Source organism: Camarhynchus parvulus, chromosome 1A (assembly GCF_901933205.1).
Source record: "Camarhynchus parvulus chromosome 1A, STF_HiC, whole genome shotgun sequence".
NCBI lineage: Eukaryota > Metazoa > Chordata > Aves > Passeriformes > Thraupidae > Camarhynchus > Camarhynchus parvulus.
This window is the reverse complement of record NC_044586.1, coordinates 11,586,932-11,605,312: the sequence shown is the minus strand read 5'-3', so window position 1 is coordinate 11,605,312 and position 18,381 is coordinate 11,586,932. Positions and strand designations below refer to the sequence as shown.

At 37.5% G+C, this 18,381-nt stretch overlaps 1 protein-coding gene across 3 annotated transcripts in view; it reads right to left on the bottom strand.

The window, feature by feature from the left end:
* The window catches only part of FGD4 (FYVE, RhoGEF and PH domain containing 4), a 104,332-nt gene that overhangs the window by 2,827 nt on the left and 83,124 nt on the right, over positions 1-18,381 (bottom strand). The window contains exons 5-16 of one of the 3 annotated variants that reach the window (XM_030960028.1): positions 17,691-17,780; positions 15,552-15,697; positions 11,980-12,136; positions 10,774-10,912; positions 9,793-9,851; positions 9,021-9,167; positions 7,593-7,765; positions 5,350-5,380; positions 5,082-5,177; positions 4,075-4,200; positions 1,476-1,616; positions 177-317 (exon numbers count right to left, since the gene is read on the bottom strand). In XM_030960028.1, the coding sequence (XP_030815888.1) occupies positions 177-317; positions 1,476-1,616; positions 4,075-4,200; positions 5,082-5,177; positions 5,350-5,380; positions 7,593-7,765; positions 9,021-9,167; positions 9,793-9,851; positions 10,774-10,912; positions 11,980-12,136; positions 15,552-15,697; positions 17,691-17,780 (1,446 nt within the window). The other 2 variants (XM_030960029.1, XM_030960030.1) reach the window with 2 other exon arrangements.

Here is an 18,381-nt window from a genome sequence, read left to right as displayed (position 1 = left end):
GAAGGAGTTGTTATTTTTTAAGAACAGACAACAAATCTATCCATTACTTCTCATTTGCTGTACAGTTTGGTGAAAACACTTGGATCTTTCCTCCACTCCCAAGCTATTTGCTGTGTCTTCCTCAAATACCAGTGACAAAAATTAACTAAAATCTTTCCCATTTCCCCTGTACATACCTGTGGAGCACCATACATGTAGAGCACAAGAGCCTCCTGTTTGGGTATGACACACCATGCCTTCTGCCAGGGCTTGGACTTCTCCATGTACTGAAGAAAGCTACATATGACACTGTTTCCAGAGACTTCTGCAGATTCAATCTAGGAGACAGTAGAAAGCATAAAAAGGAAACTAAACTTTCCTTCAATAAAGACTAAAAACAGAAAGAACAGGAAAGCAGCGATGTAAAGTTATAAAAAATATATTGCCATTCACATCAGTTCTTGGATAGTATCTGCAAAAAAATCTTCAGGAAATACCCAAGAAAGATTATGAAGGACTGGATTTATGGAGAATATATATATATATATATTAAACATATGCAATCACAACACACATTCCCTTAGCATATGCAATCTGTTCCTTTTTCCATCAGTAATTTTGGATTATAGACTCCTATGTCACTCCAATTTTCATTTTGCCACCACAGCCTGCCTTTCTCTGTATCTGAGCATCTACAACAATGTCTGATTTCCAAAATAACACCATGTTAGGCACTGAAGTGCCACTAACTATCCCATTTGACAATTTATCTACTTAGACAGTCAAAATATTACGACAGTATCAAGTTCAAACACATTTTTAAGAATAATATAAGCATTCAAGCACTAATCCTAGAGAAAAGATTAGATTAATTGCTTAAAATCTGTAGACTGAGTAAAATGCTACTCAAATTAAATACTGAACTTGAGATGATAAGAAGAACACAAAATGATTATGTGTTAAAATTTCCATTGACCTTGACTTTTCAGATGCCAAAAGCTGAGGACAACCTGAAAACTTAAAGGCCCATTTTATACACTGATCAAAACAGTATCTTACTACTCAGACTCTGAAGGAAGAGCAAAATTCTCCCCATTCTCCTTGTTTCCATTCCCAATTCTTTCAGTCTGGGTATATATTTTTAAAAACCAACTGGTAGCAGTGGGGTTTGGTGTGATGAAAGCTTAAGTGCAGGAGAAGAAAACTGAAAATTTATAAGGGAAGGTTATATTTTGTCACAGGAGCTGATGTAACTGAAAGAAGCAAACAAGTTCTAAGGTTTATAATTCCCTTAAAAATGTAAAGTTGCAAAAAACAAAGCACTTTTGCAAAGGTGAGTACAGGAAACGAAAATCTATGAAATTATATGAAATTGATCCACATACTTTTTATTTCTCAAAGCAAAAATCAACTCTGCAATTATGCTACCATTTTTCACCTACTGATGAACCAAAAGGATTGCAGCTATATATATATAATATTTTTGAATGACATACCTCCAAGATGCCCTTCCTCTTCTTTTCTTCACTGTCTGTACAACCAATTATAACATGATAGCAATCCTTACAGACTTTGTTCAATTTATTGCCATCATATTCGAGATGTGCTTTGTAGTCAGAACATTTCCAGCAAACCACCTTAGGAAAAAAATACATATAACATTTAACTATTTATAGAAGTTTATTAAAATATAAATAAAAATTAGGATTAAGCTATTTTGTAGTATATTTTTAATTATACAGAACAAGAAAGATGTCTTTATAATATGTCAGCAATAACTTATTTGAAAATAATGATTTTCCAAATTTGTGCCACTACTTCTTAACTAGAAGTGCTTATTCCTATTTACCTGGTGGAAATTTTGTACTTTGCATAAAATCCCATTCAGCTTTTAATTATATCTGTAGTTTCAAGTTAGGTATAGAATCAGAATATAGCTCAAATCGTGCTGGCAGTCTCTTTATATGCTAATCTGAAAAGGTACATTCACCACCTGATTTTCTGTGTAACCAGAATAAGGTTATGAGATTAAAAAAAAACCTACAATTGAGATGACTTTTTAATGATACAAGTCTGATAAAATCAGAAATGGCTACTTTTTTAACTTGCCAAGAAATATTAGCATGTTTAAATGTATATATATACCTATACATATAAAATTTACAATTTTAAAATCAAATCATAAATACATAGAATAAATAAGTCAATATCCACTGATTTTTCCTGATTTTTCTTTTCAGTATATATGTAAGTGAAATGCAAGAGAGATATCAAGGTTGTTTCATTAGAATTGTTTTTTCACAGAATTTTTCTTTCACATGAAAAAAGATGCCCTGAATAAAAAAATGTGAGTGAAGTTATTTCAAGAAAGATAGATAGATAAATGGACTTGAACCATTAACACGTCTGAACAAAACTTCATTGTGGACCAAGGCTTTGCAGGGCTAATCTAGATCACCACCTCCATCTTATACCTCTAGACAATCCTAGTTAAGTATTCCAAATTAGTCACTTCTGGAAAGCCATCATTGCTAGCCCAAATTCACTCCCATGAAAAAATTTGAAATTAAAGCACAAGGAGATGTGATAGAACTATAAAAGAGGGAAGTAGTTAGGAGTCTAAACAAAAAGGGAAATAAAAAGGGAGGGTGTGCTTTTAACATTAACAGAATTTTAAGACAAAAAGATCTGGGGGAAAAACCCTCTATGACAACTGCAAAACCAATAATTTAGAGCTTCTGAAAAAGTCTCTAGTGTCCTGTAAAGCACAAAAGCAGCGTTACGAATGCAGCAAGCCCTCATACCATATAAAAACATTAGAAAGGAATCAGACAAGACACCCTGTACCACAAATATTAAACCTGAGCTTGTGCTACCATCTGGTGGAGACAGGCAGAGCTGCTGGGTAGCAAGAGAAGAAAGCACAGTGTGTTTGCTGTTCTTTTGTTAACTTCTGAAAACTGACAAGTCATACTGCCATTGCCTGATGCTTGCTTTCAAGCTGGATGTGTTACTGTAGCACCCCACAGGGAAAGCAGCAGCAAAACTCTCTCCCCACCCTCACATTCCCTCCTTCCCTGATGCTTTGCACATGTTCACACTTACTGAACCCAGCTGGGAGCAGCTCCAAGTTAACCTAACGAAAAACTGCAGGGTTTTATGGTCTTTTGGTGGAGCCAACCAGTGCTGCCTGAAATAATGCTGGGTTATGCCATCTTAATATGGTCCTGAAACTCTTTATATTAGTAGAGTTCTCTCAAAATTACAGTATTAACAATATATTGTGTGCAGGGCCTTGGGACATTATACACAAGTGTACATGCTCCTAATGACTAAAGCAGGCAGAGGGTCCTTGGTGGTGTGCAGAGCTGCTTCTTGCAGCTGCAAGTGCAGCAGCAGACTCCACAGCACTGGAACAGGCTGCCCAGGGAAGCTGTGGATGGATGCCCCATCCCTGGAGAGATTCAAGGCCAGGCTGGATGTGACTCTGAGCAGCCTGGTCTGCTGGAATGCATCCCTGCCCACAGCAGTGGGGGTGGGACTTGTCACTGTGATTTTTTATGAAAAATCCCTTCACCAGGATTTCTTCTCCTGACAAGATGAGAAACCTCAGGTTCTCCATGTTTTGCTGCTTTGGAATGTGATTTGGAGAATTGTTTACCCAGCATGTGAATTGTTTTAACTTAATGATCAGTCCCAGTCCGGCTGTGTCAGACTCTGTCATGAGTTTTTATTATTCATTCTTGTCTAGCCTTCTGATGTCTCCTTTCCCTTTCTTTAGTATAGTTTTAGTATATAATTTTCTTTTAATATAATATAATATCATAATATAATAAATCAGCCTTCTGAGAAGGAGTCAATTCTCATCTCTCATCATTCTCTGACTTGGTGTCAATTCTCATCTCTCATCTCATCCTGGGGACCCTCACAACACTGCAACAATTGGTGACCACAGGGACTGGGTGGTGTTTAAAGTCCCTTCCAACCCAAGCCATTCTAAACTTCTATGATGACAAGGAGCTATGAGAAGCCAGGCAGGTGCCTGGAGACCCTTCAGGAATGCTGAGCAGCTGCAGCAGGGGGATGTACACTCACGTGTCCACATGCTCTGCAGTGGTGCCTCCTCCTCGTCAGCGCGTTGAAGGGCTCCTTGCACTTCATGCACATGGTGACCTCATTGTCCCGGATCCACCTCGGCGCCCTCTTCCCAAGCTCAGCATTCTAAAGGAGGGCCAGGAGGAGGAGAAAAGAATTTAAAAAGCCTGGTAAAAAACTGCACAGTACTTGAAATAAGGAAAATAGTTATTCCCATCTGTAGCAGGCCCAGAGCCTGTAAGACTTCCCTGGTGGTCAGAAGCCTAAGACAGGAAACGCCAAGTCATGGTGTCTGGACTAGAAGCCCCTCTCTTCTGCCTTCAGACCCCTTGCTTATCTCTCTGTAAGACTACAGGTAATTTTCCTTTAACCCTTGCTACTGGACAATTTCCAAAACCCCTGTACCCTATATAAAGAGCTGCTTTTGCCCAGCTCAGGCAGAGGAGCTGTTGCTGAGAACCTTCACAGAATATCTCAATAAAGACACCCCTGTGGAACCTCACACAGCCTTCTCCTCTCTCTCCCTGCATCTGCCTGCCTAGGCACCTAGCAAGCTGAAGGGCTGAAATCACAATGAGCTGATAATCACTAAAGAGCTGATATCACTTAAGATTGCTAAGGTTGCCTGTGGCTACGATCTGCTTGGGAGCTTGGACCAAGCAGGTCAGAGCTATCCGGACCCCGTTGTTACTCATCCTCTGGAAAGGAAATTACAAAACATAGCTCAAGATGCTTTTTGAAATCTATAAAACAAATAACAAAGAACCCAGTCAAAAATCATGATGCATCACTGAAAGGGTGCTCTGTTACGTGTTTCAAGAAAGAAAGAGGCTTGTTTACAAGATTTGGCATTTTGAAGAAAAACAATTACCAACAAGATGACTGCTTTGTGATTACTCTGCTTTAAGAATGATAAGCTTGAAAACAAAGTTTCTGCCAAACTTTTTCCACTTATTGAAGAACACAATGGGTATTAAGAAGGTTACAAAGGAATGAGAGCAGCTTACAGAGACTTCAACAGGCATGTCTTCATATTCTTTAGCAATAGCATTTCTGAAAGTTTCATTCCTCTGCTGGAAAGCTTCAATAGTACTCTGAAGTGCCTAAGGAAACAGTGGAGAAATTCCTCAGACATGGTAAAATTTAAAACAGACTCTGCATTCTGACCAGTTATTGATCAGCAGAGAGAAGGCAGAGACAGAAAACATTAATATTACTTTTCTGATTGCTTCAGTGACAAAATGTTTAGAAAATAAAGAATGTAGATGAGTTTACCTTTATCCATTCTTCTTTATCCTGTTCAGAACTAAAAGAAATATTTGACACATTAGTTTGAGGCTAGTTTAGGAAACATTATTCCACTATCAACAACTTCTTGCAAAAGCCACGTAACTCTTCAGTAAATGTCAAGAATTTAAACAATACTAATTTTTAACTGTCCAATTAAAAAAAAAAAAAAAGCAAACAAAAAAAAAAACCCAAACAAACCAAACCAGAAGATAAAAGTTAGAAACATGAGAATTAACACTTCAGTGTATCTGGCTCTCCAAGAGTTGCCTCCTCCTTGGATAATGTGTTGGGAAAAAACCCTGCTGCACCATGTAATACCAGTCATACAAAAATTAATTTTTCTATGGATTGCTCTGAAGGATGCCAAAGAGAACCTTTACAGCATCTCAATTAAAACAGCTCCCCACCTGTTGTTTTGCAGTATTAGCAGAACTTTTAAGCTGGCAGAAACCTAAACTACTGTTAGCCCTTCCCACCTACCATCTGCACATGAGGAAGATGAAACCTGTCCAAGCCAAAATCATTCTTCCTACTTGCTTACAGTAAAAACAAAAAGCTGGGCTGTTAAGCATAATACCTGACCAGCAGCCTTCCAAAGAAATAATCTACCAGCTGTTTAAAGACAGTAATTGAAAATGTACTTCAATAATAGTTTGAAAAATAAATATAATCCTCCTACTAAAGAATATGCCAAGAGTAAATTAAAAATTATTACAGTGTTAAATACAAGTTCATTAATTAAGGACATTAAGGCATAGGGTACACACACTACTCATGCATTGATAAAGATTTTTCTAATATAATTTAACTTATTCCTTCGCAGTTTTGTACAGACTTAATGTATTCTAACAATGATCACAAAGCAAAAGATAAAAATCTGTGCTGCCCTCACCTAAAACAAATTAATGCAATAAACTTTCTCCTATAGGTAATGTAGGAAAGCTAACAAAATAAACTTACTTTGCTGTATCAATTTTCTTCCAATTAGAACATGCTTCAGAAATGATATAGCAAGATGCCACCTTTCACCATTGAAATTGGTGTTATTACTATGGCATATATATTATTATAACTATGTATTATATCTATTATATTATATGTATTATAACTATGGCATAACAATTTACAAAATATTTAGCAAGATATCACACAGTAATTTACAGCAGATATGACTGACAGCCAAAAACCTGTCCCAGAAAACTTGCAGATCTTAGTGGAAAGGGTTTTTTTGTGCCATTTTTCAAAGTATACATTTAATTTGAAATTGAATAAAAGTGTAGGTAACTACCTAAATGCTGTTCTCTTTGCACATTCTCTGCTGTAACTCTCATTAAATATTACACGTTTCCCATAAAGGCAAGTAGCTTGCAAGTTCATTGGCTAGCAAGTTATGGTTTGTCCCCAAATACATAGTGTCAACACAGAACTATACCCACCATGGACGATTTTCCTGCTTATTTAATCCTTGCCTCTCTGCAATGAAACCCTGACTGCTAAGAATAGGATTTTTAAGCAGGAGAGAAGGAGCATCTTTTTGAGTCTAGATAGGGGCAATTTAGCCTAGGCAATGCAAAAAGGTGAGGGGAAGGTAACACTGCAAAAGGAGGATACAAGGACTAATATATTGGAGAGCAGAAAAGGTGCCAGTGAGAAGAGTGCGCCTGGAGGAAAAGGACCCAAGAACTAAGAGGACACCTTGCCTTCCAGGAGGAGGTTGATACTTGGGGCTGGAAGAAAACAAGTAGATGGGAAATGGGGCTGAGGAACAGAGGAAAGCAGATGCTCAACTACTGCTGCAGAAAACTCTGTTCTGTGGAGGTAAACCCACTGGGAGGGAGAGCTCTGTTTGTTGGACCTGCCCTGAGGTGAACAGACTCGTTGGTACCAAGGCAGCTCAGATCCCAGAGGCACCAGTGATTATCACACCCAGCGTCCTAAAACACCTCAGTCAGACAGGCTGCCTTGGCACTGGCCTCAAATTCCCAGCCAGCCCATTCACAGCTATCTTGGGCATTTCTGGAAAGTTAGCCAATGTGCTATGCATCCTAGATGCATCTTCTGCTCAGGGAGATTTTTGGACTCACAATTCATGATTTTTTGCCAGCCTAGGTTATTTCCAGAACACCAATATTAAGATGAAATCCGCTGCCTCGTTCTTCAAATCTATTAATCCACTCTTCTGTGTATGTATATTTGATCTCAAGGAACTGGCTAAAAAGACTGCTTACCTGGCCTGCAACTCCAGTGTCCTCTCTTTTCCAGACACTTGGAAAGTGTGTGGATATTCTTCATTATGGGTTTCTATAATCTTCATGCCATCTATGCCAACTCTGGTTCGAACTGAGTACTTGGATCCTACCAGGCTGAATTTGGGGACGCAGTAGAGCAACATATTGTTAAACTGGGGGGAAAAATAAACACGTGGTTTTGCACTAAGAAAAACACAGATAAAACCACAGTTTGTCCACTGAGAGCTGGACAATATCACAAAGCTAGACTTTGGTGGGTGAGAAAGCAGGTTCTTTCCTGATCAGCTGGCACATGAGAAGACCAAAGCTCTAATGCAAGAAAACTTCTCTTTCTTTAGGAATAGGATTCAAGGACAGCTTCAGTGAATGTAAGAATAATTGCTCTGCATATGCAGCAGTCTTCACAGTATTTATTATCAAACTATACTCAGACCAAATATTCTATGCCAATGTAAAGCTTTTCTAACCGAATGTGTTCTTATGCCCCAATTCTGCAAAACCTACTGTAAATTGTAGAATAAGGACTTTACCCTTCAGTGTATACATTTATATTTAAGCTGTAGCAAAATAATTTTGTTTTGTACAAGTTGTAACTAATGTTATTCGAAGACATTATTTGTCTTTTCTCCAAGACAAAAGAACATTTTCTGAAGTTTTTTTTTCCCCTGAAACCCTCCCTATCATAGCAGGGAAAAAATAGTATGGAGAGCAAGACAAAGATATATTCCTTTATTAAAGTAGAACTTTAAATAACGTTTAAATGTCTAAAGCCGCAGCCTAGAAGCACAGTTATTAAATCAGATATAAAGTGTTTAATTTTCTCACTTTTTCCCCTCTCATTTTTCTCAAAATTAATTATTGAAAAGAAAAATTCACTTCAGTTGAAAACTCACTTCAGCTGAATCCTATTTCATAGAAATCCTGATTAGAATATTGCCTAGTCTGTATCACAGACACAGCACATTTGAGCTTGTCACATCTCATATGAAGGGAATATTATTTAAGTCAGCTGTCTGGCCCCAGCTGAAGGCTTTGTATTCTATGATTTCTCCTTTTGTTTGAAGAACATATAAGGAGGAGCTGTGCCTCAACATCCTGTCACTGCCCTTTATTAACCAGAAGAGGGGCTATGCCAGAGACCCCTGAGCAAAAATATAGCAGCAATTTTCAATGCATGGAAGCAACAAACTCCACCAAACCTTCCAAGGGAGCTGTAAGGGAGCATGGCTGTACTTTTCAAACTCCAGCTGAGAGGATGACCTGCCAGGATAAAAAGCTTCCACAGAACCATGAGACTCACGTACTGGGACCTCAACACCCAATCCATCAGGGAAAAGATCCTAAGCTTTTACATTTCAGTTCAATGAGGATTTCAAAGTTCTCAGCAGCAGCAGCCGCCATACTCACCAGGAAAAGGTAGCGCTCTTGGGCAGACGTGTTGCGAGCAGCCAGTTTAAGGATCTGCCCTTCTTTGATCAGCTCATTTGAAGGGTTCACGATGTCTTCCTCTTCTCCCAGCATCTCATAGATCTCCAGCAACTTCTTTAGATTCTCCTTTATGGTGAAAATACAGTTATAAAAGTTATTAATTGAAAGCACAGGTCCTGATGCAGTTTAAATTAAATGATGGGAGCTGGCATAAATCTGGAGACTGTTAACCTTTGAAAAACATATTTATACCCAGCATGTGTGGTGTGATTGATTAATTTAGTTGATAAAGCCAGAAGTACTTTTAGAAACATCATATCCTTGGTAATTTTTAAAATGCAGCTGTTTATACAGTCTGCATTATTTCTTGCCCAAAACATCTCACATTTCAATTAAGATCCTATCATCCCAGCCCAATCAGGCAGAGAAACAATAACTGCTCTCTACAAACATTGTCCTGCACTCACAGAAACAGATAAAGCATGGTTAAGAGTTCAGTGCAGTATCAGTGATTTGAACCAGGAGAAGAACCAAGTATGACCCATTTTGCACTTGAGAGAATTTGATGCAATGACAGATTCTGTCTATCATTTCCAGGAGCTGTATAAATACATTAAGTAGGAACAATCACTTTGACCCAAGAAACCAATTCTTGCCATTTTAGGGAAGATTTGCAATTCACTCTCCTAGCTTGACCAAATATTGAAATATAATATATTGAAAAGTGATCAGGATAACAAGGATCATTTACCATCTTTCTTATTGCACTATTTGAGTGACTTGCTGCAGTGGATATAATTTCCAGGGATTCTAGACAGAAGAAAAATAAAATAAGTAAAACCAAAAAGCTGTACTTTTACTTATTTATGTACTACACAGGGGGGGAAAGGGGGGGGCACTGCGGTGATTCTACAAAAATGTTTGTTGCTTTTACATAAATTACAAAGTACAATAAATTTCTTCAGTTAGCAATAAAAAGAAAACAAGGTAAAGTGGAAGGCATAAAAAAGTCAGGTACCAAATAGAATCAACAATATGGAAGGAAGAAGAGAATTATTGCAGTTTACGGTAGCACTTCAAGTATTTAGAATCACATTTTTCTGAGACAAGAACAGTCATGGTTCTCTCCCTCCTTTTCTCAAAGTCAGAAAGTCAAACTCTAGTTTTTCATTTGAAACAGCTCATCTTACAAGTGTTTACTGTAATGGTACTAAAAATGAAATATTTAAAATAATTATCTGGCAAGTGAATTTGAACACTCCATGCAAATACCTTGAACTGTTCTCATGTAAATACAGAGAGAAATTTAAAAGTGGGCTGTACTTTTTCCCTGCAGAAGCTTAAAAATACAATGAGCCTAACTTCACTTTTTTTACAAATAGCAAACATTCCAAATGTGCATAAAGCAAACCAAAATGCCAACAAAAATAAATTAAAAAGCCACCACAAGCCCTGATCACCTGCAAAGCAAACAAATCAAAACCTGTGCGCTATTCCAAAACAAAAGTAAAACTTCTGTGCTCCAGGAGAATACTAAAGGCTTTATGGCTTTAAAATTAACTTCAATTCAAATAATTTTTTTTTCAAAGAATGCTATGATTCCACTGAAGAAATTCTATCATTCTTTTCATGGGTAATTCTTCACTTGATCTTTCCTCAAAATATCTTTAATTTACATTATCCTCTTACTAATATCTTATTATAGCTCCTTTAATGGCCTGAAGATATTTACTTTCAGCATCTTTCCAGTCTAGGGAATCCTGAGGCAATTTCCTTAGGTAGTCCTTTAGAAGCATCTCGTAGCGTGGAATGCGTTGGACTGGTTCTAGCATGTGATGTTGCAATGTCAAATTTCCACACACTTTTTCCTTCTAAAAAATTGTAAACATATTTCAATGAAGCAGGCAAAAATGTCATTACAATAGCATAAAATAAAAGTAATGGTTGATGAAACATAAACAATGTATTTTGAGACATGCATGATAGATCTTCTGAAAGAACTATTTTACCAAACCAGATAATCAGAAAATCTTCACAAAAAATAACTAAAAAATTTTCTAAGTATTTGACAGTCTTACAAAAAAAAATCTTTTAAACTCGAGTGTATTTTAAAATAGGATTATAAAACACTCAAGAGAAATACTTCTAAATTAGTAAGAACAGTTCATGACCACATATATAAACAATCACTCTAATGGGCTACAAAGGTATGTTTTACCTATCTGAGGAGGGAATGCTTTCTTTCAGTTTCATTTACAATGTCAACTCCCTCAGCAGTGTCCCTCCCTCATATCTTAAGATGTATATTCATTTCCATAATCTTAGATGCAATTGGATTATAAAAACAAAAATTACATTAAAACCTACATTGTTTTATTCCCTGGTTTACAACCAAAAGACCCCACAGAGCAGTAAAATTTAAGTAGAAATATTCCATTCTATTTCTAAGTGTTTAGACTGCAGGACACACACTGTCAATTCCCAGAGATACCCCCAGGGAGCACCAGAGGGTGTGAAGCAAGCCTTTGGGAAAGACTGGCATCCCTGGGCTCTTCAGCTGCCTGTGCTCAGCGTTATTGTGAGAAAACACAATATTATGGCATGCAGTGCAGGGATCTAGGGATGCACTGCCTTTTCACTTCATCCAAAAAGGGTATTTACTTTGGTGTTTACAAAAAAATGCACTATTTTTATAATCTTCAGATGTTTCAGCCTTTACAATTTGCTTCTCTACTTTGCAGGAGAAAAATCTGGATTTTTGTGGGTAGGTTGTGCACATACACAGGAAGGAGTAGGGAAAAATGCAGTGTGAAGTGGATAAAAACAACTGCCTTAATTCTAAGGCATTTGGTATTTAATTTCCTCCTTAATCCTTTTTTTCATCCACAAACATGTATTTTTATATATTATTGAGGATGTCCACTATTCTCCCCATTACCTGAATGTCCTGGATGATGAATTTGAACTGAGGTGACCGCTCAGTCCACGTTTTCACCAGTTCCATCGCATTGTCAAAATTCTTCACGTACTCGCCGTACATCTTGAGGAAAGGAGCCAACTTCTGCAGAATATCTCCAATCCTAGGGGTGGTGGTCCTGCAAAGTAAGAGGGTGGAATCTCAGAGCAAAATGGAAAGAAAAAAAGTCACTCAAGGTTATAAAAGGTTTCAAGTGTTTAACAGAGAATCCTTCTGTTTGGGATCGCCTCACATGGAGTTCCAACACAAGCATTAAATCTGAATTCATAAGGAAAGAGTGTTTGTATCCCCTTTGATGATGTACAAGCACCACAGGTCATATAGAGGACTAAAATAAGAAAATCTAGAAAGTGTTTGTATCCCCCTTTAATGATGTATAAGCACCACAGGTCATGTAGAGGACTCAAATAAGAAAATCTAGAAAGAGTGTTTGTATTACCCTTTGATGATGTATGAGCAACACAGGTCATGTAGAGGACTAAAATAAGTAAAGCTAGAAATTGAAGACATGAAAGATTTTATTTACAAAACATGGCCTAATTTATTTTATCTGCAGCTCCTTACAATTACATTATCTTCTTTTGACCATAATTTAATCCTTAAAATATCTAATCTGTGGTTTGGTTTGAGGGCTAAACCCTTTCTGTACAGCTTCCACTCTGTGCCTTGTATAAACATAATATTCTATAAACATATACATATTAACATTTGGGTTTTAATTACTAATTATCTAAGGAAACCTATGAAGGAAAGATAATCCCTTGGATTCCAGTCTTTTGTGAGAACTTTCCCACGTTTTTCCCAATTCCTGATGGCGTCTTCAGATAAAACAGAATAGTAAAGTAGCAGATGGAGAGGCTGAGCGAAGCTGCACTCCCAGGGCACACAAAAAATGTGGAGCAGCACACAGGCACCTCCAAGAACTACAATAGGAAGCACATTTCATGTGTCATTTTCAGGGACAGACTCAGAAATCAGATGGATTCCAAAAAGTCTGAAATCAATGTTCTCATAGCAGTCTAAAGTGAAAAATTTTACAGCCCACTTCAACACACTTCTCCGAGAGAAAAGCTGTGCAGAACAGAAAAGTTATATTTCAACAGTGAATATTGCAGGACTGTCAGAAACTGGTCCAGCTCCAGCTGCCTCTGCAGGGCAGAGAGTTCCTGTGTAAGACCTGGCAGATGGCTGGGCAGCTGCTGGGGCTGGCAATGAGGGGACAAGACAGAGTAGGAAGTTGGTCTCTAAGTCATGCAGGGCTCTTATGTTATTCCTAAGTATCTGCTACTGGTCATCCTTGGGTCCAGAAGACTCAGGGTATTGTATCTAACTATCTTGTTTGATAGCCTAGTGAAAGGTCTCCCTGCCTATGGGAGGGGAGTTGGAATTAGATGATCTTTCAGGTCTGTTCCAAGCCAAACCATTTGATGACTCGATGGCATGGGATCACTGTTGTGCTCTGTCAAACACTTTTCATGAGAAATATATTGCAACAATGCTGGTTCTGGTGTTTTCAAGCCATATGTTGTAAGAGATATTCAGCTCCAGCTGTTGCTCAACTCATTCAAAATGCAGCTACCAGACAATTTCACTTTCACTTGGTAAGTTTAGATTCACACTGCCTTTTCTTCCAAAAAAGAATTTGCTTTTGATCTGCTTTACATATTTTTACATATTTTTACTCTAAGTTTTCAATTTAAACCACAACTCAAGAAAAGGTCAGAATTTTTTTATCCAGCTTTTTTTTGCTGGAAGATAAAGAATAATAGAAGCACATAAAGCTACCCATAGAACATACTTCATTTCTTGTGTCTAATGAGAGGAGCTTCTGAGAAGACTGTATCTGGCAGAAGCTATTATTCCAGACAATTTCAGAGACCAGTGATGGGGAGAGAAAATTACCCCAGATTTTACTTTCAGCAATGGTCAGAAAAAAAGCTGTCTTCAACTGCACCCTTTTTTTTAACTCCTCCCAAAAGCACAGTGCTTCAAGGACATTTAAACAGGCTGTCTCAGGTGCAGCCCAAAGGTTGTTTTCACACAATTTGGAAAAGATAATATCCTTGTGATGCAATTTATTAGCTCTGCACCAAGAGTCAAAGCTTATCTGCAAAAGCACTTTTCAACCTTTGAAGCTATATAATTATACATGCAATAGTAGTGAGCAGTTTAGCATTTTGCAGATATGTAAAGCAAGGCAACCCATATTCTGTGCTCCATAAAGTGTCTAGAGCAAAATTTTAAGATTACACTGTGAATCTCATTTCAAATTACACAGCACTGCCATAATGTGGTGTGAGCTGTTTTTTAAACATCTAAACTCCACTTCTCATGAACATGCACTCTATTGTAATCCAGGCATTGGTATTTCCTATCAGATTTTTTCAACTTCTGTTAAAAGAAATGGGTAGTTTTTACTTACTCAAGTCATTCTGCAGGGAACTTTTTATATTTCACAATGCTTACATTTTATCACTTCCTTGCATTATAGACTACACAGAAGTACCATGTGTTTGTGCATGTGAAGTATTCTATTTTAAGCAATCATCATTTAAAGGGGAATGATCTTACAGAGTCAGAAGATGTGCTGTCTAAAGCACCATTGTATGGTCTAAGATTTTCATATATATCACAAAAAAGCTTTTTTCCCCCCTCATTTTTGGTGAGTTTTTTGACAATAAAGGAGCTATATGATATTGTAGCTGGGAATTATGTATGGACAAACACTTGAATTCCTCATAATAAATTCTAGATAACATAGAATATAGGAGCCAAACAGGTGCTGAGGTGAAATGACTGGTTGAAACTGCATTTACCATTTCTTTTTAAATTAGGTTATCCTTTTTCCCAAAGAAGGTAGGGAAGCAGCAATGGTTTCCTTTTTTTTTAAATTACATAGTAGAGACCAAAAATGTATGGCTATGTCTTAATATGTCCAGAATCACACACACACCAAGGCAGGATAAAGATACTACATCTGTATATGAGTATTTCACAGTAAATTTAAACCTGTTCTATCTTTGCTGGCTCCAAATAGAGGGCAAGAAAAGCTGAGGGGGAAATGGCCCTGAAATATATCTGGCATGGATTTTAATTTCAAAAAGAAAACTAAAACACAGAAGAAGAAGATTCTGTCCTATATTATTACAAAAGACAGTAAAAATAGAGGTTACTGTACTTCAGCATTATCATAAACCACATATGTGTTATTTACCTCAACTTTGTACTCTGTACAATAAATTCACCAGGTAGCACATAATTTGAGTCTGAACCCCTAATTTAGCAAGATCATGAGCAATCTCACTGGCTCAGTGAGATTACTCATGATCCATGTCCTTTATTTTGAGCAAATGATGCCAGCCCTCTGCTGAGTCAGATCCTGCGGAAGAGTGGAAGAGCAGATGTTCTCTTACTCACAGTGGTTCCTTGGCCTGGAGAGCTTAATTTGAAGATACTTTCCCTACCTCAACCCTGCAAGAGAGTTTCTGTAGACACAGTTTTAGAAGTGTATTAACCAGTGAATTGTCTCTTACCATTCTTGCATTCTTTTTTCAAGTTCCGGAAGTAAGAATTTACTGTGGAAGGCATTTATTGATGAAATGTTGGAAAAGATTTTATTAATCACTTCAGGTGGAAACGAACCTCTGTTGGCTTCCTCAAGGAGTCTGGAATAGAATACCTGCAATACAGAAAAAGAGCCACAAACCTATCAGCCTATTTTATTTAACCATAACCATAGGAAGACCACCTATCCACCCCTCCTGCTCCAGCTGAGGCAAGACTAATATTTCAATAATGCAGATGGGTAGTGATTAATTCATTCATTGCCTTTCCCTCTCTGGAAGTGAAAAGCTTCTCCTCCCTTTACCCCACTTTTGTTCTTGTAAGCCAGGAGAACACTGCAGGCAGGGCTGACACAAGGAGAGCCAAGATGAAGCAGTGCCATTTGGGAGCAGCTCCAGACATTTCATCCTGTTTAAACAGCTAGATCATCTCAGCTTTCCCAGTCTTCCAGCAGTATTTTCCACTCTTCTGTTCTTTGCAATTAGGATGATGTCTGATCACCGTTAGCCCCAGCACTTTCCTTGAATGCTGTATCCCCTTATCCTTTTGAAATCAAAGTAGTTGGCCGACTATGAGTGGTCCCCATGTATCATTTCAAGCACAGAAGGGACTCAGTTCTGAGTGGACTATAGTCTCTTTTAAAAATAAATATATTTTTTCTCCTTCAGTAGGCTCAACCTGACTAGGTGCAGCTACAAAATGTGCATCTGTTAATATGCACATCACAAAAAACCCATGCTTTTGGAGAGCTGCTGTCCCTCTGCCACCCTCTCCCATCCTTGAACAGTTTGTATATCCCTGGAAAGGGCTTCAAAAGTCTGTGTAAGGACTTGCAAAAGAAGAAAAGAGTCTGAAGACAGCAACTTTGATCACCCCAACTGTGACAGCTGAAGTGTCTTCAAGGGAAAAAAGCCATTTTTCTCCACATACACTCTAAAATATGCCAGTTTGACGCATTGCCAACAGGACAGTTAATTACTTTGAAGACCGTAAAGATTACACAAGTTTTTAACAAAGTTCAGAAATATTACAGTCCCTTCCTAGTCTTCTGCTTTCCTCTCATTAGCAGCAGTTGAGCAGCTGTGTTTGAAACTCATTTTTTAGAATTTTCTCCAGTTAATATTTGAAAAACAGACATAGCAGTATTGCACTTAAAAAGCCATCAAGGAAAATAATGGTACATTACCCATCAGAAAAATCTGTGCAGGAAGTAAACATATTTTTTTATTTTTAAAGTTCTCTAAATCACTTTTTTTTCCCTGCAATATTTTGGCTTTTAAAAGTTACCATACATCCATCACAATGTGGGTCTGCTGTGTAAATCCACTTTCTTGAGGACAATTACTTACATCCCCAAGCAGCCTGAACAATTATTGTATCAGTTGAGACTTTTTACTTTTCATCAACTGTTTGTACAAAACTTCTGCACTAGACATGAGAAATTTAAACTGCAGACTCAGAAAAATATCTTGTAGTAAGGCAATACAAAGCTAGAGGCATCCAAGTAAAGTGTATATGAGTTGTGTGGAAAGCAAACAAGACTTAGGAAGGAAAATTCTCAAGTACAGACTTTTAGGTTTAAGAAATATCAGCTAGATTGTACAAAGCATGAGTCCAACCCTTTCCTTTCAGGAACAGTAATTTCTATTTCTAAATATGTCATGGGAAAACAGAGGATATTCTTTTTGGAATGGGCAATTTCTAGGTTCTTTGGGACTACAGAAAAATTCTGATTGGGTGGTTCAAATTAGAAGGATTTAGTAATTTTCTAATGAGTGGGTGATTGCAATATTCACTCCAATTCACTGGAAGCCAAAACATGCTTATCCATCCTCTTTGTTGGCTACCAGCATGATTGCTCAAAGTGACATCCCCACACACAAAACATAATGCATTAATAGCCACAAAATTCTAATACTTATTAAAAATATAGCACTCTTAAAATAGAAGCAAAGGCAAAACCGTGAGGCAACAGAAAATGACTGACTGGAAAATCAGCAAATTGTGAAAAACATGCCACATCTCAAGTAATTTATACCCACACTTATACATAGCCATTTGAGTGAATTCAAGGCCACACAATAAAAGCAAAGCTGAGAAAAATGTACCCCATCTAGGAGGTCCAGTCGGCTAACGTAGGCCTTTTCTGTTTGCAGAAGTTCATTGGCAATTTTGTGACGTTTCTGCTCATCTGTCTCCTGGAGGAAAAGAAGAGCAAATCTTAGGACACTGAAGAAAACATAATTTAATAATAATAAAAAATTTTAAAAATACTTATGACTACCTTATAGTCCAAAAACTGAAATACAAGTTTAACATTTAGTAATAAACACCAACTTTGAAAAATACATAATTTCCTGCAGTTTAATCAACACATACAAAAGTCAGAGAATGTTAAAAATCAGTCAAATTGCGAAGCAAAATTCAAAGCCTAGAAGATGTAGTATTTTCCAGTTTGTGTAGGGATCTTTGCCAAAGCACCAACTCCCTACTCAACAGATCAGCTCACATCCTGGTAACTGAGTACCACTGACCTTTCAGAGCTGGAGGAGCTGATTTACAGAGTAAGAGGGAACAGATGGGAGCACTCAGTGTTCACCCCCACCCCATTTCAGAAGTTATTTGAACAGTGTGTTCTTTGCACAGCAAAATTATAAAAAAATGTGGTACAAAATGTTTTATGTTCACCAATACATTCATTGCTGAATAATTGTTGACTGCAATTAGAGGACTCCTTCATTAAGTCTTTATGGAAGTAATTTTTGCATTTTAAGGGAAGTTTTCATTTTAAAATCTTTT